This window comes from Halichondria panicea, chromosome 1 (assembly GCF_963675165.1).
Source record: "Halichondria panicea chromosome 1, odHalPani1.1, whole genome shotgun sequence".
In the NCBI taxonomy this organism is placed as follows: domain Eukaryota; kingdom Metazoa; phylum Porifera; class Demospongiae; order Suberitida; family Halichondriidae; genus Halichondria; species Halichondria panicea.
The window spans coordinates 5,195,713-5,217,415 of NC_087377.1; the positions used below are offsets into that span (position 1 = coordinate 5,195,713).

Consider the following 21,703-nt stretch of genomic DNA (forward strand, 5'->3'; position numbering starts at 1 on the left):
GGAGTCAGTTAGACCATCACTGTGGTCAGTGAACAATTGGACCATTAGTCTGCACTTGTGGGAGTCAGTTTTTGAGTCTATAATGGATGAGTGGGGTATGTTTAAGTGTTCACGTACATATACACATGCAGTCTAGTTTCTAAGAAATTGTGAAATGGACCATGCATCAACGCATGAGAATTACTCATACCATCTTCAGTGCAGCCTGGAATCGAGTCTATTAAGTCGTGCTAGATCTAAACACCATACATATTTATTATGTTCTTATTATACTATGAACTCCCCACTGAGTCTTTCCTGTATCAGATCAGAGGAGGTACAAGGTATGACAGAGGGTTAGCATAGCCCACATTATTATTGCACTAGCCTCGATTCCAGGCGCCCTCGAACTCGAACTCCTCCCATGGAGTTTCCTGTGGCGGCCTATAACCAAGGCACTGGCCAGAGTGTCTTGAATGCAGATTATTCATAGAATGATCTCTTCCAAGTCTTCAGGTACGTGGTGTTGGCCGGCCATATCCATGCATACTCGATTCGTGCACTACCCTATTTAAAGAGATGAGTAAGTTCTATCAGTATGGGCCTCTACATTTCATCTCTCTGCGCTTTAATAATAAAACTGGTGTTTGCAGTAACCGACGAAATCGCTGACCAGCTATGGAGTGCAGTGTCTACCCAAGATTTGGGTGCCGTGGAGTCTCTATTGAAGCGAGGCGCTGATCCAAACCATGAATGCTACTGGAGCAAAGATTGGACGACACATAAAGTGGACGTGTCCACAGAAGAAGGCCGCAATCCTCCACTGCATACTGCTTGTAGAGATGGTAATATCGAGATTGTCCGTGCCCTTGTGAAAGGCAGGGCTAATACAAAGAGGATTGGTGTATATTTTACACCTTTTCAGTACGCCATTATCGAAGGTCATTATGAGATTGTGCAATACTTGGCTGGCAGTCACTACACAGTTGGTGAGTATATCTATACACTTTTATTAATTAAGGTCACACAAACTTAATGACTTGTTTCTCAGGCCTGCTTGATATAAAATCAGAGCTAGCTATAAATATGCGTTTACTGCCAAGATCTTGATTTTGTATGTACTTTTACCTGACATGTAAGGAGGTATGGCCAAGGTGTGGTCGGAAGTTTTGCCCCCCCCCCCAAAAGCCTCCTCCCCTCCTCGATTTTTGGGAAAATATGCCCGCGAAACAAGTGATCAAGTTTGTGTGGCCTAATGTGGATCCCGTATTGTATATATTGTGTAGCTATCTTATAACATTGATCTCGATATAGACAGCATGCATGCTGTGTTGTATAGCACCATAAGGCATTTTGTATAATTATACAGTACAACCTCAATTATCCGGACACCTTGGTTCCAGAGGCAGGCCGGATAACTGAATATGTCAGATAATCGAATAGATAAACCACGCCTTGATCCACCCACTTTATTGATAAATAGCAGTGACACATGGTTGTCTGCAGATAAGCAGGCTTGTCTCCATAGTAACGCCCATTTTCTGAATTATTAAAAAGAAAATTACCAAGCCGGATAAATCGAGGTTCCGGATAATGGAGGACCGGATAATGGAGGTTCTACTGTAATACATATTCTCATATTCCTACGGCATAATTCATGTGTGTACTTGCATCTAATGTCAGACGCTAAGGATGTTGAAATGGCTGCTAACTTTGTGCGAGTTGGAGACGGTAATCTCAACATTGCTCTGTTCTTGCTGACCGACACTGGCAGCCAGATTGACGAAGCTACTAAAGTGAAGGTGCTCTATGGAGGGTGTGCATGGGGAAGACTGGACGTGGTGAAGACGATCGTCGAGGAACACAACCTGGATCCAAATAGTGAATTATATTTTATCAGTTCTATAGCTTTCAACAATTTGTACAGTTGAACCTCTTTATATAAGGGACACAATAATTTATGGGAACAAGGTTAAAGCCATAATACATTTTGTGCACAAACTGTTCATTTGGGACTGGTTGCCTGGCATTAATTTTATATATAGCAGTTGTCTTTTCCTTAGACTGCGTGTGGCCATCACTTTCACTGTATACTTATCTGATGCTGCACAACAAGTATTGTAGAATGCAGTTAGATCTCCTCGCATTTTTGTTTTCGCATGCATAGCCTAACACAAGTGTTGGTGGTGCGTGTGCATGTGTATTCCTTTTCGATAATTCTCTTGTACTACTATAGAAAGAAATTCTATCATCACGACTCTCAACTATGTTGACTAAAATCACGTCGATGACAGTTAGTGTACTTCCCCAACCTAGGAGTGTATAGCATGGAAGGGCGGTCTCCACTGAAGGCAGTACTGGACTCTCTCAATATCTTCTCCTATAGAGGCTGTGTGGATGTCGCTCTGTACCTGATAAGTGTGGTTGCGGTGGTGAGGAGGACAAAGTCAAGTTATTGTACAAGGCATGCTCAGTTGGCAAGCTGGATGTCGTGAAAGAACTGGTTGAACAACACGGCATCGACCCCAACGGTGAGATTGTACACGTACGTAGGTTAAAAAACAATTTAATTAGCAGTACCATGCATGACATCACTCGTCACATGTGTTGACATATTATTTTGGACTCAGGCACTGACATTTTGTGGCAATTGTGTGTGTATTCAATACTGTTTTAGCGGCTTCATTTCATTATTCATAATCAATTTCATATTTGAAGCTACTATGCATGATTATGTAGTTGAGTCTCTCTCTCTCTTTCTGTGATTGAAGGCATTCAGTCACAACTGTAATTTATCCGCTGTTTGACATTTGACACAGGTCTGAGAAACGATTCAGGACATTCTCCACTGGACACCACCAACCTGTACATTCATGAAGACTGTCTGGATGTGGCTCGCTATCTAATCCAGCGCAACGGCACCGCCACTGAGGAGGAGATGGCGTGGTTAATGAAGGGAGCGTGCTACTGGGGTAAGCGGGACCTCTTGAATGATTTAGTTGGTGAGTGTATTCAAATACAGTACACACCAGTGACCTTAGAGGTACAAGGTTGTGAGGCTGTTGTTTACATGGAGTTAATTTTTTGCTGTGGACGCATGTTTTCATTACACATGCATGTGTAGTTGGGTCTCTCTCTCGATCTCTGAAGGCATGCAATCAGGTCTGTATAATTTAGCCACTGTTTGACACTGTTCATTTGGTACCTGCTCGGCTGACCTTTCCTCATTTAGGGTGGCTCCTAAGACCTCCACCATAATTAGTACGTACTGCTTGAAAAGATAATTATATGGACTTGTAACATTTTGCAAATGATTACAACGTCTGCTACAATGTTTGCGAGCATAAAACATTTGTAATAAGTCAAAAAATAAGATTACCATGCAAGACATGTGTGATGCTTGTGTATGACATCACCATTTTTGCCTGATCGCAAAAGCTATATCACAAAGCGTCCAATTTTCTGATGATTCAGCTCATTCGCAAAAGCAGACTCGCATAATCAAGCTTTTTATTTCAATCGTATTGTCTTATATCTTGATCGCAATAGCAATTAATACACACTATAATAATACTGCATGCATGTATACCAATAATATTTCAGGTGACCCTGTGGATCGCAGTAGCCACTTGAGAGTTTTGAAGAATGCACTTTGGGAGTTGAGGCCAAAGTGGTACCATCTGGGGATAGAGCTGGGATTAACTGACGGAACTTGTAAGGTACTAAAGGCAGAACTTGTCAATTGTGGTCACCTTCTAATATACAACCAGCCCAAGTTCTACTTATAGAAAACATGTTGGCATGCTCTTTATTGCATGTTGCCACCTGGTCCCAGATTGACTGCTATTTGGGCCACATCTGTACCGTAGTAGTGGGTACTTTTCAAGGTATAACTTTTCGCAGTTTTCGCTGATTAAGCATGACCTAGCTATGAAGTTAAAATCGCATGCATAAAGGATGAACATTTAATGGTATTTCCGCGAAGGTTTATACCTTCGTAATATTATACGGGATCCAATTCATCACTATGTTGGGAAATAATTATTGATTTGTCACAATTAAGTATATTAGGATTTTGTTTGTGTGTGTATGAGTACCTCGATTATCTGGCCCTTTATTATCCGGAATCTCGATTATCTGGCTTGGTCATTCTCTGAAAATGGGCGTGTCCCTAGCTAATTAATGCGCAAGTGCATGCAGGCGCTCACATACATGCACTAAATTTCCACTGCTGTTTATCAATAACGTGGGTGGATCGAATGTCGAATGGATAAACCACGTACGTTTATCCATTCGATTATCCGGCATATTTAGTTATCTGGTCTGCTTCTGAAACTAAGGTGTCCGGATAATCGAGGTTCTACTGCAGTATAAGTATTGAAACCATGCAAAGGGGAGAATTGCAATTTTTACAAAGAACTGTGTGTATTTGTATGAGATGAATGATCGCTTAATTGCTATCATCGTAATTATATACTCTCTGCAGGCCATCGAAAAAACCAACCGGGGAGTGTGCGAAGATTGCTTTACAGCTGTGTTAACAGAATGGTTAAAGAATAACCCTAAAATGTCCGCACTATTGGAGGCTCTGAAATCACCGAGCATTAATAGAACTGACGTTGTTAAAGATCTTGAGGAGAGTGGCAAACTTGTTTTATGGTAGCTAGGTCTTCATGTCATAATTATTAATGCTGCATGTGGTTGATTGAAAACAAGTGCACCTTTTGATATTATGCATGCCTGGCCTATAGGTCACAATGAATTAGAAATGTCCAAAAAACAACTCGAAAGGCCTCTCAAGTAATTATTGTACATTTTGTAGATTAATGACAGCTTTCTGGCCAAATCTTTTGTTTTCATGAAAAATGCGGTACACCCTCAGTGTACCTCGGCAGCTACAGTAGACTCTAAGTATACGGGCCATATGGCCACCTTATCTGTAATGTATGTGATTGGGTATCTGGTTGTCTATTTCATTAGCTTTCTCTTCACTTTTCTCTAGTGGATGTTTAGGTGAGTCATTTTCATTGTCATTGGGAGACGAATCTTTTAGTATAGCACCACATTTTTTGTAGACAGCAAGTGTGGATGTGTTTTAGTTAGACTCTCAACTGGCGGATGATTGATATTGGCAATAAAACATTTGTAAACTTGTGAGTGCTTATAATAATAATACCAATAAATATAGGGTATCATTTCACATAATTATATCCTTATTCCTCTTTCCTAGCTACGCTATGCCTGCATAATGCAGTCTTAAGGAAAGCTTATACCTATATAACACATGCGTGCAATGGACACACAATGATGGAACAAGTGATGTGAAAACAATGGTACATTTACGTATACCTGTATCCTAGCAGCTGCCTGAATAAAAATGTGTACAAAATAAAAAAAATTAATTGATGAATGTTCTATGAGCAGTACTGTTCCTAGCCTCATACATTTTCAGGGCATTCTGGTGAACGACGCTGGCTGGCTTCTAAAAACGCTTTAGCACTTTCCAACTGCTTCACTGAGACTGAGGACATCATCTCTTTTAGTTCCTGTAGAAAAAAAGAGTGACGGCTGTTAATGAAGAGGACAAATACCAGTACAGTTAGCGTGCACATCAGTACAATAATAGTACAGTCGACTATCGCTATATAATGAGGCTCTCTGATTTATGGTCAACTTAATTTAACTTCGTTTGGCACGGATTGCTAGCTAGATCAACACAGTGCAAAACTCGCCCTAAAATGTGTTACCTCGCTATTCCGTGTAATTAAACTGGTCAGTTCTGACAGCCTTAAACGGCCAGCTATATATATATATATGACATTTTGGGTGTGGTTTGGCAAATGAAAATGTTGATTACGTACAGTGAGCATGCATTACTGATTCATTATCCTCGAGACAAAAACTGCTACTGGATTTGAGTGCGCGATCGTAAATTAGCCATTACCGTACCGTCGCGAAAATACGCCCACCCTTTTCTGCAACAACTTTGGGCCTTTTAGGGGACTGGGCGTTTATTCGCGAACGGCGAATTTTCACTCGAATATACGCCCACCGCGCCTTAACCTCGAAATAACGCGGCTTAACCTCGAATTAATTTTTGCAAACTCAGCAAAAAAACATTTTGTTCATTTTTCATTGATAGCAGTTACCATACACATCGTTTTTGTTCAGTCTATATATGATACCATTAATAATTATGATAATGCTAACACAATACAATGAAGCTCAATGAAGCTAATATTATATAAAGTTTGGGTTTAGGCAAAATAATTATTGTAGTCAGTCAGTGTCACTTTCATCCTCTGAAAACGGATCAATCTTGTCGACATCATTGCTTTCTGGTTCATCCTCCGACAGTTCTACTTCTTCAGCACACATCAATGAGAACCTCGAAGTTACTGCTGACCATGGAAATGTTTTTGATGTCCATTCTGTAGCAGCATGGAAAGGTGGACAAGTCATCGGTCATGTTCCTAGAGAGCTATCCAGTACATTCTGGTACTTTCTCCACAGAAGGAACAGTAAGATAACCTGCAAAGTCACCGGGGATCGACATCATTCCGAGATCCGTGGGAAAGGGCTAGTTGTTCCCTGCATCTACATCTTTGAGGGCAAGCGAAATCACATAGAGAAACTCATGACTGTTCTACATGTAGCTAGCAAAGAGACTGAATAACTAACTCTGTCACTAACCAGCTAGCTTTTCTAAAAGCTACCACTATGCAAAAATTTCACCACAAGTATGACGTCAGTTCTGGACACGTGATAGTAATAGTAGCTGGATGATGGGCTTATAATCGAGTGAAAATACCCTCGTGCAAGAACTTCGAGGCAAAAGAGGGGATGGGCGTTTATTCAAGATGGGTTTTTTTTCGCGAGGGTACGGTAGTAATAATGGCCACGTTCTGAATTGCAGCCACCTTGCAATGGTCAAACTGCACGGCCCCAATTAAGATTGACGAAAGTCCACTAGAATTAATTTGACCAAAACACCCATATAATTATAATTGAACCATAACATACACATCTAAGAACAAGCTTGGCCGTTACTCTAATAAGGTGTGGCTATTCTTAATTAATATTCACTGATTTGGGACGTTCTAATTTGTATCGCTGGCCTTTCTTCAGGGATGCCCTTAAGGAGGAGTTCTACTAGGTATATACTTACACGTAAGCATAGTGATACGTGTTGACGTGTATAGTAGCATATACAAATTGTGGTTACTATAATGACAAGGGACCATCAATTATATTACTACCACAACTCACATTTTCATCTCTTTCATTCTTTACTGTCTTCTTTCCGGAGATATTCTCTCCTTCTATCTTATCTCCACCATCCCCACTGTCGGCTAGTTTCTCTGTCCTTGAGAGGAATCCTTTAGCGTTCCACATGAGCGTGTCTGTCCGATAGCACGCACCTGGTGGGAGGAGCTCATCAACTGCAGAATACAGTGAAGTATTAAAGCACAGGTTACCAATCACAAAATCACTAGAATATGGGGTGACCCTGTCCCTTATAAAGCAGTGCAGCCATGACACTACATATACAGAGATCATGGGTATGAGGGTCAAAGATGCTAATTACAGTTTTAATGCAGTGAAACTTGTATAGCGGTGGCAGACAAACAGTGGCTAGCTGTAACTCGATAGAGAGGTGGCCGAAAACTCAGGTAAACACATCATGCTATAAGTATTGATTATTATAGGATGACCTGCATGCTGATGGAGTGCCGTACCACAACAAACAGGTTGCACTGTACACAATTATACCCTTCAGTCCACAAGTATACGTGCATCAATTTAACTGACAATTAACTGCTACTCAAACACCAGGAATTAACTCCTGTCACAAATAAACAGTTTGTGCATGCACATGCATGAAGTCCCTCAGCAAAGGCCACCTCTGTGCAAGGCCTACAATTGGAGTTAAAGTTTCTTACCATGATGCAATCCAATGGAGCAGCTTATAGCAACCATTATGTTTTGTTTATATACAGTAGTTTATGTGCTCAAGAGTCACCTTTTTCTCCATTCTGTGGCTGCTTTGTTGAGACATCATTCTGATTCTGAGACTCCGGTTCCAGTTCGTTTTTGCTCGTACCCACTTCTTGAGGCTGTTGTGTGGTTTCTTTTGAAGATGCACCTTTGTTACTTCGAGGCATTTCCTTGACTACTTCAACTTGTGCAGTTTCAGCCATAACTGTAGCGCCACTTTCTCCATCAATAGTTAACTTTTTAGGAATAGGCTGAGAACTAATTTTGCCGTCCAGTAGTGATCCAAGGCTTGGAGCCTTCTTTACGTGCGAGCTCTTAGTTTTTGCTGTCCGTTTGCTGCTATGGGTTACGGAACCATTGTAATCAGAGAGGTCAGAGTACATGGTCAACGGTCGAGACTTGGGAGCATGTTTCTGTAGAAACAAGAAAGCGTATAACGGCCGGATAAAAACATTTATTTATGACTTTTCGAATGGATGTTTCCTGATAATGAGAAGTGAAAGTTGTGTACTATGATTATTTGTATGCAAGTGTTTATCTAGGAACAGGCGTGCAAGGTTAGAATGCTTTGCATTGGGAATAAACAATCAACAAAGATCATGCACTTTACAGTAATGCAACACCTGGTTGTGAGGTCACCTTACCACTATATACTAGCTGTCAACTACAAACAGCGTTCCTTTAAGACCACTATACACACACGTACACTAGGCAACTTCCAGGCAATTCATTGCCTATAACTGTTGTATGAGCAACAAATTGCCTCGTGTATGTTACAAAATATGTTGCATGAGCTAGACCTGTTGCCTGAAGTTGATTGATGGCCTTTAGTAGTGAAACCTGTGGTGCATACACCCTATAAACAAACCACACTCAAATTAAGTAAGCTCCAAAGTTTGCCATAGCATGTGTTTCAACATGTTAGCAGGCCATCTCTCTATTACAGCCACTGCGTAGGAGGGAGGTACACCCACTGGCAGTGGTCTGCCCATGCAGGGGAAACCACTGCATGTATTCGGGTCGCAACTATAGGTCCCGCGGCCGGTTATTAAATAACTGTTGAGTATTAGAGAAAGAGAGAGAGTCATGTACCTTCTTCCTAGAGCCCGGCATGCTCCGGAGACCTGGGGGGGAGGGTGCTGTGATGTTGTGGGCTTTGAGGATCAGTCGGAGCTGGTCACTCTCCGATATCATGCGCTGAATGGAGATACACATGTTATGATGTACAAAGTATAATTATGTTTACTACACGGATTTCATATTAAGAAGTGAGTTGACATACTGGCACAGCAAGTAGTTTACAGACGTTAATAATTATACAGTATTATATCCACTATATAATTATATAGAAAGTATATATACAATGTCATATACACTATACGTAGGGTTAAATAACAAGATTATAAGGTTGACAATTTGAAGATTTGGTAGTTCATGCTGCTGTGAATATTAATCCTACCTCGTATCTTTCCCTCAGTTCCTCTAGTTTTTGTTCAATCTGTGCCCGTAGGTCAAACTCTGCTTGGAAAGATGCCTGAAAATTCAGAGTAGTGCTTTGTGAAGCGTTTAACTGCTTCTCTAGTTGTTTCTTAACTTTCCGCAGTGTCTTCACTTCTTCAACGGGATTAGAGGTGGCAATATCATCTCTGCTTGAATGAAACGTTTCTTGTTTTGTTAAGAACTGTTCGTTTTGTTTTCCTTGTTCTGAAAGTTGTTCTTTGAGAGTGTGTACTTCATCTGTTAGATCCTCAACAGTTTGATGGAGTTGCTGAAACAAACAACATTACACGTGTGAACAATTAGAGCCAGTTATTGTACTGAGTAAAGACTCCAGAGTGAAACTTGTCTATAGGGGTCACCACGGGTTACCAGCTCAAAATAATACACCCTATGGAGACCTGACTGTATGAGGGGGGGTTGCCTGCTCAAACACACGCTATGAAGACCTTGGAGCCTACCATCCTGACTGGAGGGTGACCACAATAGACATGCACGCTTCACTGTATGTATTCTAATTGATGAGTCATTAATTTATAGTGTACGGATATACTGTTAGGCTGTCGGCACAGAGACATGTTTACTTGTAATACCAGTGTGACACTACCTGTGCATGCCTGCACAGCATCAGTATACTATATATTATAGATATAGGGTAGGTGCTTGGTATGGATAATGCTGTTACTTCGTAACCTTGGCTCCCAGGACGTCCATTGTGTAACTGTGTAACGTTATTAATTACCACTAGATTGGTCGATATACAACTAAGTAATTGTAGCTCGACTGTTGTGAAATTCCTAAGAGATATAGTTGTAGTGATAATTATCACCAATCATATCCACTCACCACATTTTCCAATCTAAGTCGGTCGTTTATCTTCTCTTGCTCAGCATTCTTTCTTTGAAACAGTTCACTTGTTTTTGTTACCTTTTCTAGCATTGCCAGTAGCTGACTGGCATCTGCTCCTTCAACATTCATTTATCACAGCGCCCTCAGCTCAAAGGATCAACGAGAAAATCAACCTCAAGCTGTATTTTCAGAGCCAGAGAGTAAGTGCTTAGTATAACCTTGTCACATAATAGTACTACAATGCTTGTTAATTTTAGCTAGACAATACAGCACAATACAGCACAATCATGAGTCATTGACAGTACATGCAGTACAGCTGAAGTAAGCAATACTATACTCTGAGTCTCCTTACTCTTTATCCAGCTACAGCTCAAACGTATCTCTTTGTTGGCCCCCACCGTGCACCTGCTCACAGGAAGCGATGACTGTACACACGATGACTTTATACACAGTGTGTGACTTTCTAGTGAAGTGGGTGGATCTCTGTTGACAAACAAAGTGGGCGTAGCTTGTACCTGACAAGCCTCAAGGTGGGCGTAGCTGGTCTAATTGTCTACACGTGCTGGACGTGACATCACAACCACCTAGGGAAGCTCCAAAGTACTAGAACTCCACAGTTCGATCACTCTTTTCTCCGCAGTATAAAGCCTTGCTTCCAGCCGTCTGCTCAGTACAGAGACGAGATCTGGAACTCACAAGATCATAAAAAACCTGAACAGTTCCAAAATTGCTAGGTAAGAAAGCAGCTGTCATGTCAATGAAATTAATAATCTTGTACATATAATGTACATTTATACAAGCTCAGATCATGAATGCTTGTATACTGTCTCCTGTATTACAGTATCTCCATTTGCTTATTAACGAATAATTTAGTGAGTGGCCGAAGCATAGCGCATATAAATTGATAGTTCCGGTAATAATTACTGGTAGTTTAATTTTTATCGACTCTTTTTATACATTATTTATACCAAGTATGCATGTACGTATCTAGCTAGCTGGACAATTTCCTCATGTTTGTGATGCTGGGATGTTGCAGGCTTCGTTTGATAAACAGTCTATACATTCACTAGGTGTAGAAAGTGTCAACTGTCCCATTGAACACTTTCTGTTTCAACATCAATTCATAAAGCCTCAAGGGAGATGGTGATATCAATAATACCATTACAGTGTTTGTTTTACTGCCTAGTTGCATTATTAACTGCATGTATGTAACAATTGTTAATTAGGTGCGATGTAATTTCGTGCATAAACACACATTCAGTATAACAGTAATAATATTATAGGCATTAATTTGACAGTCCTGTTTTTGAATAGATCAGCTTACGTAAGTGTGCTGTTAAGCCCTGGTGGTTTTTGCATGGTCTAATTTATCTGTGGATTACCTAAAATATTGTGTGATTCTTAGAAAGTGTGGGTGCATTTATAAATGTCTGGTTAGCATTACGTGCACCAATGCGGTCGACCTGTCTCCTGAAGGTATGGTATAGCTATTAGAGTTACCAGATATTTTAATTGGTTAATTCTCTTACTGTCTGCTGTGGTCCCCCTCCTCTAAGCAGGTCACCCTCTATAATACAGCCAGGTTAAATGGGGTCTCCATAGCCCATAGCATGCACTTTGACTCGTGTAAGTGTTAGCAGGCCACCTCTTTATTACGTATCCTCCCAAGAGTAACTGCTATAAACTTGCAGGTCTCACTGTAGTAGTCAGTACCACGAAATAACTTTGTTGTTGCTTTTTTATTTCTTCAAGTTGTTGCAATGATCCCCTGACTGTCCGGAAGCACTAGCTAGTTGTCTTGATAGTGATTCAAGTGCTGAAGGTCTTGTAGGAAACAGTGGAGCTCATATCTATCTATATAAAATGCAGAACCTCAATCTGTATAATATACACGACTTGTGTGTGTGTGTTGTATATGAATGTTGTTAGCACAAACACACTTTATCTGCTGTTTTCACAAGGTGTTGATTTGCATTAATCAGCTGTGAACTGGTAGGGTACATATTTATAATACAGCAGGGTTGTCGTTTACAAGCTGACGACTCATTAGACCGGCTAATTGGCAGCTAAATACCAGTTGGACACCTTGTATGGCTTCTGTTATGCATTATGTAATGGGTAATTTGTCTATATATAGATTTCTCGTATTACTGAAATCCCCATACCTACCACATTTGCATTGTGTTGATTGGTAGCATATGTGTACATGACTTGGTTTTCCTACATTGTGCATCCTGTTCGCAATTGTAATCTGTAAACAAAAACTCGTGTGACAGGTTTCCAACAGTTATATTTATTTAGAATTTTGCTTCATTAATCTGGTTAGTATTCTCAATACAATTAACCTGCATGTCTATTATGGTCACCCTAGTATAAGCAGGCCACTCTCTATACATGTACATGTAATCAAACCATGCAGGTTAATTGCCCCCAAAGTCTCCATAGATGTGTTTGGACCTGTCCTAGCAGGCCACCCTCTATAATACAGCCATGTTAATTGGCCCCAAAGTTTCCATAGCGTGTGTTTGGACCTGTCCTAACAGGCCACCCCCTCTGTATAATTATTATTATTACAGCCTGGTCTGCCCCCTCCCTAGCTAGGGGTGACCACTAGGAGTCAGGTCTCACTGACTGTTATAGATCATAATAATTATTATGACTCACTGCACTCCCCTAACAACCAACCCCCAGGGTTTGTTTAGGGGGAAATCGTGGGTTCCAATGTTTTAAGAGGATGATTGACATGTGATAGGTACGTTAATTGCTCCAAGTGGGTGACATTCTAAGCAGGTCAAAAATCATCCGCCCACCCACTATGACTTTAAAATAACTCTTGATTACTCCACTCTCTCTCCTCCCTTACAGCACCTCTCAGTAACGACACTCGCTAACTACAGTTATGTCAGGTGACTACTATTCAAAGAGGGTGGGGGACACCGTCTTCACGGTGCTCAAGAGATACAAGGAACTCACTAATATCGGGAGTGGGGCTCAGGGCGTTGTGTGGTGAGTGTGTGTGGGGGCGTTGTGTGGTGAGTGTGACAGGTGTGTGTGTGTGTAGTGAGTGTGAAAGGTGTGTGTGTAGTGAGTGTGAAAGGTGTGTGGGGGCGTTGTGTGGTGTGAGGGTGGTGGAAAATTTTAATTGCTGCTTGCTATTGGTCGTTATAGAGAATGCATTATAATTATACACACTACTATCGAAACTAGTAACATATGTAGTGGAGCAAGTTACAATTCTAGAGAGGACAAAGCTGTACGTGTGTGCATGTAATGTGATATATCAAATAGATATAGATATGATGATGTCGCTCTATAATACCCGCACCCCCACAGCTCGGCATTTGACACTGTGGCAAATGAGAAGGTTGCCATCAAGAAACTCGTGAAGCCTTTCCAGAACGAGACGTACGCTAAGAGAGCGTTCAGAGAGCTCCGACTTATGAAGATGGTCAACCACAAGAACGTGAGTGCGCCCCTCTAATTAACTCTCACTGATTTACTTCACCTGTAGCGGGTGGCCCCCATAATTTAGTTATCCTGTAGACTTGCCAAGTACTATAGGTATGTTGTTGGGGATGCCATTACCTTTGATGCTGAAATAAGCATTTCAAAAATTGAATTTCTCATGCATTCTTGAAGGTAGCAATGTAGAGCTAATTATGTTATGTACAATACATGCACTTAATTAACTTAGTACAATCATGTACTTTGTGACACCGAATGTAAATTTGTTGGGACATTGGTATTTGACGTGACCTTTCCATCCATCAGATTATTGGTCTCAAGAATCTCTTCACTCCAGCCAAGTCCCTGGATGAGTTTCAAGATGTGTGAGTGAACAATTGTAGTAATTATTATAATAATGGGTGCACTTGTACTCTCGTTACTGGCAGTGCATTGTTACCTAACAACTATAAAGTATTCCTTAGGGAAGCCGATAAGTGTCTGTTTGCATAATAATAAATTATTGGCGTTTTCCGTATAGCTGTTAAACTTTTTTTAGCACTGTAATTTTGTCCTCCTAAGCTCTGTACAATACAAGGTTACTGTAGAAGCTCTTGTACAATACAAATACATAATTATTACAAGCTTGTACATTTTCAAATCTCAATCTACAAGCTCTTGTACAATTCAAATCTTTTACAAGCTCTTGTACAATTCAAATTTATTACAAGCTTGTTCTTGTATACATGTACAGTTCAAATCCAAGCCATTGTACCATTCAAATTCCTTGCCGGACCATAAGGTCATTCATTTTTGGCTGGAATTGGTGGGAATTATTCCAGTCCAGTGTTATTCTTGTGGCTCTCTTTCAGCTTTTCTGTTTACTCTGAAAGCTAGCTGTGTTGTCTTTCAACAGCAACTGTTGACTTTCACTGTACCACCATAGTAATAGTCACGCTACATTGATTCCTGTCTATTGTGGTCACTCTATGTCACCCTCTATAATAATAATGCAGTCAAGTTAATGGACTCCAGAGTCTCCGTGCATAGCATTTGTTTAGCAGACCACCTCTTTATTACAGCCACTGTTAGTTTGCTCCAGTTTACCGCTATAGACAGGTTTCACTTTACTGATAATCATGCTGTGATTCGTTATGTTATTGTTGTACTAGTAGACAATCACTCATCGTCGTCACAACTGTACACAATGAAATCCTACACATCAACACACTTCGTAAACAGAAGCTTGCTCTTTCAGTAGAGCTCTACAGTTTTATTTTACAGCATGGAGCTTTATATTTTTTGCTACGTTATGTTTTGCTATACCCTCATATAAATATATATAATTGTATTGGACTTTCTGTACGAGGGTACGTGTGCAAATAATACATCTAAATCCGTGTCTCTCTCTGAATTTCTCTCCTACTATGACCCACCTACACACACACACACACACACACACACACACACACACACACACACACACACACACACACACACACTCTCCCAAACACACACACAGGTACATAGTGATGGAGCTGATGGACGCTAACTTGTGTCGGGTGATCGGTATAGAGTTGGACCACGACAGAATGTCGTACCTCCTCTACCAGCTGCTCTGCGGGATGAAGGTGTGCCGGGGGGGGGGGGAACATTACAGTACCTTAATCAGACATGTGTGTTGTAACAGTGTATGCCTTTAATGTGTATCCTAGCTTGTACCAAATAGGCCTTTAATGAAGGGATACATGCTAATACGCATGGTGAGGAGTAACAACGGTTGACTCTTGAGTACAGTAGCTAATAATTTATATTTCATATCTAATGATTAACTTCAAGGTTGCAGGTATTGGTTCGTTCCCTACAGTGTTACTGCATGTGATCAGTGTGTGTTTGTAAATCAGCATATTTAATCGTGTTGTTTGTATTCTGCAGCACTTACATTCAGCCGGGATCATTCACAGAGTAAGTGGATACCGCTAGACTATTATAATGATACTGTGTGTGTGTGCGTGTGTACAGTGCACCAGCAGTAGAAGGTGGTGCTCATGTCAGTGGTTAAATGCAACTGGTATTAGTTCCTCTTTTGGGCATTAAGTTTCCTTTCATCCAAGATATCCAACAAGGGCTGTTTAGTGTTCTAGAACACACAGTTGTGTGAGTGTGCGTATAATTATGTTCAACTATCTATTAAGAACAGTAAACAGCTATTGAAACAGAAGCAACCCCACACTCTCCCACACCCCCTTCCCTCCCTCCACACACACACACACACACACACACACACACCACGCACACAGTGGACATCTGGTCGGTGGGCTGTATATTTGCCGAAATGGTGAGGGGAGACATCCTACTACCAGGAAAAGACTGTATCCACTTATTCTTGTCTATTGTAATGTCTTTGTTACTTTATAGGATATATACCATTGCCCAATATTTGTGTGTGTATTCCAGCTGTAACTGCTCAACGGTTGCAATGCGACGAAAACTAACAGCTTCTATAGGCTTCTAGCCACGTTCTCTTGGATTTTGATTCGTGGATTAGCAAACTAAAACTTCTTTCTCGAGTTATGGCTAGTTTGACTCACATTGACGGCTGTTGCAGTCCCTTCAGAATCTTTCATAGCATCATCTGTTCGCACAAACTTTCTATTCAACACATGAGTTAGCCTTGCACTAAAGCGCTAGCTTTTCGTTAGCTACTAGAGTCAGAAAAGATCTGTTAAAACAGCTAGCTATAGTAGCCATTGTGAACTTGATCTCTTTGGATATACACCCTTTAATTATTAGTGGATGCAATGCGCATGTGCGCTCATCCCCACATGTTAGAGAATCCAGTGGCAGAATCAACTTCTTTTTCTTGAGATCCTGGTATACCGGTAAGCCACAAAACAAATGATACCATATAGACTAGATAACAATAGATACATGTACACAAGTCTGGTAACAATAGATACATGTACACAAGTCTTTTCTTCTCAGTATTAATAATTATAGATAGATACACACTTTCTGCTTGTTTATATACTATACTGTCTGTGCTATATACTACTGTCTGTGCTTAAATTCTCTCTTAGTCTGTGCCTTTGACAGAGGTTTGCTAGCTAGCTCTCACTGTTTGGCTACAGGCCATTTAAATAACATGCAGTTGCTTCAGTATCGTTGATTTAATTCTGTGATTGAATTGTACTGGACTACTGACTATAATTATGCCTTTGACAAAGGTTTGCTTCCACTGTTTGGCTACAGGCCATTATTTTAAAACGATCAGTATACACTATTAACTGTGAACACCCCTTTCTTGTGAAACAATCAAAGCACATTGCAAATTATTTACCTCTTCTATAACACTCTAATACTTTTGAGCGAAAGCAAAAACATGGCGAGAGGCATTAGCAAGCGCACGCTTGCAACACTCATTCACTAAGCCTTACTGGTATGTGCATAGAAGATAACTGTTGCATACAGCACTGAGATGTGTTTTTATAAGGCTCTTTCATTATGCCTCGGTGCGCATGCGCAAGCAAGGTATACGGTAGTGTGTGTGTGTGTGTGTGTGTGTGTGTGTGTGTGTGTGTGTGTGTGTGTGTGTTGTGTGTGTGTGTGTGTGTGTGTTGTGTGTGTGTGTGTGTGTGTGTGTGTGTGTGTGTGGGTGTGTGTGTGTGTGTGTGTGTGTGTGTGTGTGTGTGTGTGGACAGACTGCTACAGTTGCTCGAGGATCAATGAAGTGCAAGTAAGAGGCTTCTAGTCATGTTTTCATTCGTGGACTTGCAAAATAGTGCGTAGAAAAATTTGTCTATGGAGTGTTGCTACTCTACTTAGTAGTTAGCTCTGCACTAGAACGCTAGCCATTGGTCGCTGCAAGAGTTAGAAGAGAGCTGCAAAGGCTCTGCTAATGCAGCCATTAATTTTAGACTTGAACTTTTGGCATCAATCGTTTTTAACAACAATCATTCGATCATTACCCACTCTCTTTGAGTTTCCCTGTGATTCTGGATTCCACTTGCATGCAGCAAAACAAAAATGTTCATCATGATAATTATAATGTGTGTATAAAAGCTATTAGTAGCTTTATGTAGCTTTGGCACCTCCACCAAGGCATCAGCACCTGCGGTCCGCGGTGCTTTCATTTAAATTCATCCTCTGTTAATCAAGTACGTACTTCTCTGCCTTCATTTTTATACTATTTGCTATTGCTGCTATGGTGACCTTGACGATGCTTCTCAGACATAGACCAGTGGAACAAGGTGACTCAAGTGCTGGGCACACCTCCACAAGTCTTCTTCAAACAGCTAACACCTTCTGTGAGTTTTACGATAGTGGTATGTACACAAGTCCAACACATGTTATGAAGACTTCGGGGCCCATTAATCTGACTGTGTTATAGAGTGTTTTATAGGGTAGCCAAGCCACTTCAAGTTGTAAACCCATTTTTGCAAGCTACTGATATCGATGTATTTAGTTTATACCCACAGAATTTGACGAATCAACAAACTTATTGTGTGTGGTAACATGAATGTATTTAGAGGTTCCCTGTATAAGAACTGCTAAATCCATTCACGTGTTTACCTCGACCCCTCCTGTGCAGGTGAGAATGTACTGTGAGTCTCAGCCCAAACACGCTGGGAAAACGTGGGTGGATCTGTTCCCGGAAGATGTGTTTCCTAGCGACACACCTGAGGACAAAATCAAAAGTGAATGATTTTGGTTGTACGGTGGTAATGTAGCAACCTGTTATACATGTAGTGGTCACCCTTGGGCACACCAACAGTGGCTGTAATAAGTGCTAACACAGGTCCAAACAAATGCTACAGAGACTTTGGGCGCCTTAACCTGGCTGGGTGGCCTGCTTATAGGATGACCAAGGTGTACTGTATATGCTTGTATTAGAAACTAACATAGAATTGTATGTCACCCTCCACCTTGGGCGAACAAGCTGTGACTGTAATGAATAGGCAACACTTGCTGAGAAAACGGATGTTATTTCTATCTTTTGTACTGTGTTCATTTATACATTACTTTCCTGCCCCTCCTCCGTGCAGCCAAACATGCTCGAGACCTGCTGATGAAGATGCTTCAGATCGACCCTCAGAACCGGATCACCGTGGAGCAGGCACTCGCCCATCCCTATGTCAACATCTGGTATGACCCCACCGAAGTCCATGCAGTGAGTTGGAAGTGTTGTGATTATAGCATGCGTGTCACTAGGTGTAGGTAAAAAAATGGAATAAAAATGTGTGTATAAGGAGCGTAATAATGCGAAGTTTATACCTACCCTCGGAATATACCCGCTATACGGTAGATCAAAAGCGTGTACGATTATGATTCCCAACTGCAGTAGGTTAATGCATGTTCTCTATTATCAAGGTTTGCATTTCACCTCACGTGAAAAGTGTTGTACATGTACTTCTATGGTCGGACTTTTTAGGTTGTTAGACTGTGCAGTGAAACCTGTCTATTGTGGTCACCCTGTACTCAGTGGGTTCAAAGTCTACATGTATGTTAGCAGACCACCTCTTCATTACAGACAGCACTATTATAGTGTAAAACTACATGTAACCATCCCATCCCAAAACACCTACCTACCCAGGCCACACACTTTAACGTGTACACCCCACACACACACACACATAGCCGCCCCCCTCGAAGTACGACCATAAACTGGACGAACAGAGCATCCCATTGGACCTATGGAAAGGTACGTGTACATTAGACAGTTGCGCTTTATTTGTGTTGTAAGTTGTTAGTATTCGGGTGTCATACTGGATTGTGAAGTAGAGGCAGGTAAAGGATACAGAGTGTGTCGCTGGCAAGGAGAACACAGGGGCATGCCTCCCTGGGAAATTGTTGTCTGTTTAGGTGGTTTTACATTGTAAGTGAATTTGAGATGATACCTTTACCTGCTATTACAATACCCAGTACACAAGGCAACAAGTTAATTTGAGACTACATGTAGAGGATTGCATATAGTCAGTCAAACAACTAGTTACCTAAATCTCCCCCTGTGTGTGTGACACTCTGGTATTGTCTTTAGGTGTACAGTACAGTCAGTAGTAGCCTTTGTCATCAGGTACGCAACACTAGTTGTGGTGTTAGGTGTTAGGACAGATTTACCTCTTTGTACTAACTTTGGCCATTCCTAGCAACTTAACACATTGCTTTTGTCGTTAGAGTTGCAATGAAGTCATTCATTACATGTACAGTGAGAATTCCCCCTTTTGTATTTGAATCCCCCCCCTCCCATGTTAGTGCATGCTTGTACAAATTTCATGTCATGTCATTGTGTGATACTTGTTTTTCATGTTTTTCATTCCCAGATCGTATATACACAGAAGTGACGGGCTACACGCCTACACGCTAAGTAACACTATATAGGGACACTGTCAATTATATCTGTGCACTGTGTCGTGTTTTAGACTGATCTAATTTCTCTGTTCTGTATACAATATACATGTAGTGTACGTACGTATAACTGCATAATGTTATTTTTAGTTTTGTGGCTACCTCTTTATTGAATTGTGCCTGTGTAATGCTTGAATCATTAGTACAATGCTTGAAGACCTAATCAGTTTCTAATAATAGCCAATGACATGCATGGTTTGTGTATCAGATATCAACTGAAAGTATACCGTATAGCGCGAAATTTTCGAGGGGCTTAATTTTCGTGGATTTCGTGGGTTAGAATTCTACACGAAAATTAAGTCTACGAAAATTGTTCTTTAATTAGAATTACCTGCTATCGTGCAAATATTTAAAGGCGTGGCTTCCGGTAAGCAGTCATTCTGCGAATATTGTGCAGCGAAATGGCTTTTAGAGGCTAATCCACGAAATATAAGTGCCTCGAAAATTTCGCGCTATACGGTATTTGCTGCAATTAAATCAATTTTGGTATTCATCTGCAGCGTGTGAATAGATAGGGTAGATCCCTGGGAAAGTACCTGGGTTTCTACCCCAACAGTCTTATGTAATCTATGCACGGTTATAAAAGTAATTAAGGGTTCCATGCATGAGACATTAATTGTGTCATATTGCTGATTTGTGAGGACTCTAGATCTCTTGAGGAATTGTGTCTGAATCCAAGCTTCTTTCTTTGTGAGTACTTAGTGAGCTTTCATTTTGTATAATTATGTAGATACCAAACTGTGTATACTGTGTAGCCATGCAACCAAGGCATAGACTCATATATTCCTATTTATTCCAGGCTCTCTAGTGTTAAAAAAAACACCTGACGAATCAAACTGATGATGACCGAGGGTCTCGGTAAGTATTGTGAGATGGAGGTACATGTAGATGTTTGCATATTTAACGTTGTAAACATATGCGGGTATAGATTGAGGCACATTTGCTTGTTCCAAGGTGCTTCCCCCCCTCTTTATAAGGCCACTCCAAAAGTCAATGAATACACGACGGGCCGGATGGTCTGTATTTTATAGTTATATACAGTACACAACTGGGCACAATTAAAATTACGACCAATGATCAGCAGATTTTGTTTTTACAGAATATAGTATAGTGGTTAGTCACGGAGAAAAGATTGTTGCAGCCATTTCAACAGATCCCAAAGGACTGGCTCTCTCACTTCATGCCAAACGCTTGATATCTGATACTGATTTTGAAGAGACAAATGAGTTAAACAAGACCAAAACTGCTAAAGCAAGAAGACTCTATTCTGCTGTGAAGAAGATGATACAGCATCACCCCGGTCGATACGATGACTTCATTCGTACTTTCAAAGATAGTGGGGAACTTCACTGTGACTTGCTGAAAGTACTCAACGACAGTGAAGGTAAATGACATCATGCATTGTTGATTGTGTTTCATGCAAAATTGAATGGACATGCTACGTGTTTCTTTCGATTGCGATTTTTGCAGAAAACAGTGTTTAAAGTTAGAAATGCAAGTGTATTTTGCACGAAGTAATATGACCTGTACA

At 40.8% G+C, this 21,703-nt stretch overlaps 4 protein-coding genes across 8 annotated transcripts in view; 3 read left to right on the forward strand and 1 right to left on the reverse strand.

Annotated features, from left to right (window-relative positions):
- LOC135334204 (uncharacterized) overlaps nt 1-21,703 on the forward strand; it is a gene marked incomplete in the record, with an annotated part of 688,739 nt that overhangs the window by 453,623 nt on the left and 213,413 nt on the right.
- Nucleotides 411-4,694, forward strand: LOC135336810 (protein fem-1 homolog A-like). Of its 5 annotated transcripts, none has more exons than XM_064532706.1 (7): nt 411-562; nt 633-968; nt 1,663-1,860; nt 2,296-2,510; nt 2,799-2,981; nt 3,583-3,698; nt 4,466-4,694. In XM_064532706.1, exons 1-4 carry the CDS (start codon nt 559-561, stop codon nt 2,472-2,474), a joined length of 717 nt encoding a protein of 238 aa, XP_064388776.1. In that variant the 5' UTR covers nt 411-558; the 3' UTR covers nt 2,475-2,510; nt 2,799-2,981; nt 3,583-3,698; nt 4,466-4,694. The 5 variants fall into 5 exon arrangements, with proteins under 5 accessions (XP_064388776.1, XP_064388784.1, XP_064388768.1 ...); XM_064532698.1 differs by adding an exon at nt 3,104-3,141 and having other exon boundaries at nt 473-968; XM_064532714.1 differs by having other exon boundaries at nt 469-968; nt 2,216-2,510.
- Nucleotides 5,280-10,827, reverse strand: LOC135336381 (uncharacterized). Its single transcript, XM_064532146.1, has 7 exons — nt 10,676-10,827; nt 10,321-10,502; nt 9,437-9,745; nt 9,070-9,174; nt 8,003-8,390; nt 7,249-7,421; nt 5,280-5,525 (listed from the first exon to the last, which is right to left on the reverse strand). Exons 2-7 carry the CDS (start codon nt 10,450-10,452, stop codon nt 5,418-5,420), a joined length of 1,215 nt encoding a protein of 404 aa, XP_064388216.1. The 5' UTR covers nt 10,453-10,502; nt 10,676-10,827; the 3' UTR covers nt 5,280-5,417.
- On the forward strand, nt 10,887-20,328 carry LOC135337388 (stress-activated protein kinase JNK-like). The gene is given in 13 exon segments (XM_064533326.1): nt 10,887-11,057; nt 13,189-13,329; nt 13,657-13,786; nt 14,095-14,153; nt 15,290-15,398; nt 15,703-15,779; nt 15,930-15,976; nt 16,011-16,139; nt 17,998-18,074; nt 18,359-18,464; nt 18,813-18,937; nt 19,405-19,468; nt 20,088-20,328. Coding segments are annotated over 12 exon segments (1,074 nt in total). The 5' UTR covers nt 10,887-11,057; nt 13,189-13,222; the 3' UTR covers nt 20,132-20,328.

Excerpts from the sequence above, each read along its gene's own strand:
- LOC135336381 (XM_064532146.1), bottom strand. The coding sequence starts at position 10,452 with ATGAATGTTGAAGGAGCAGATGCCAGTCAGCTACTGGCAATGCTAGAA. Across the intron at positions 9,175-9,436 it reads AACTGAGGGAAAGATACGAG|CGCATGATATCGGAGAGTGA; the intron begins GTAGGATTAATA and ends ATCTCCATTCAG. Across the intron at positions 7,422-8,002 it reads GCCACAGAATGGAGAAAAAG|TTGATGAGCTCCTCCCACCA; the intron begins GTGACTCTTGAG and ends TGTATTCTGCAG.
- LOC135336810 (XM_064532698.1), top strand. The coding sequence starts at position 578 with ATGGGCCTCTACATTTCATCTCTCTGCGCTTTAATAATAAAACTGGTG. Across the intron at positions 969-1,662 it reads TGGCAGTCACTACACAGTTG|ACGCTAAGGATGTTGAAATG; the intron begins GTGAGTATATCT and ends ATCTAATGTCAG. Across the intron at positions 1,861-2,295 it reads ACACAACCTGGATCCAAATA|GAGTGTATAGCATGGAAGGG; the intron begins GTGAATTATATT and ends TCCCCAACCTAG.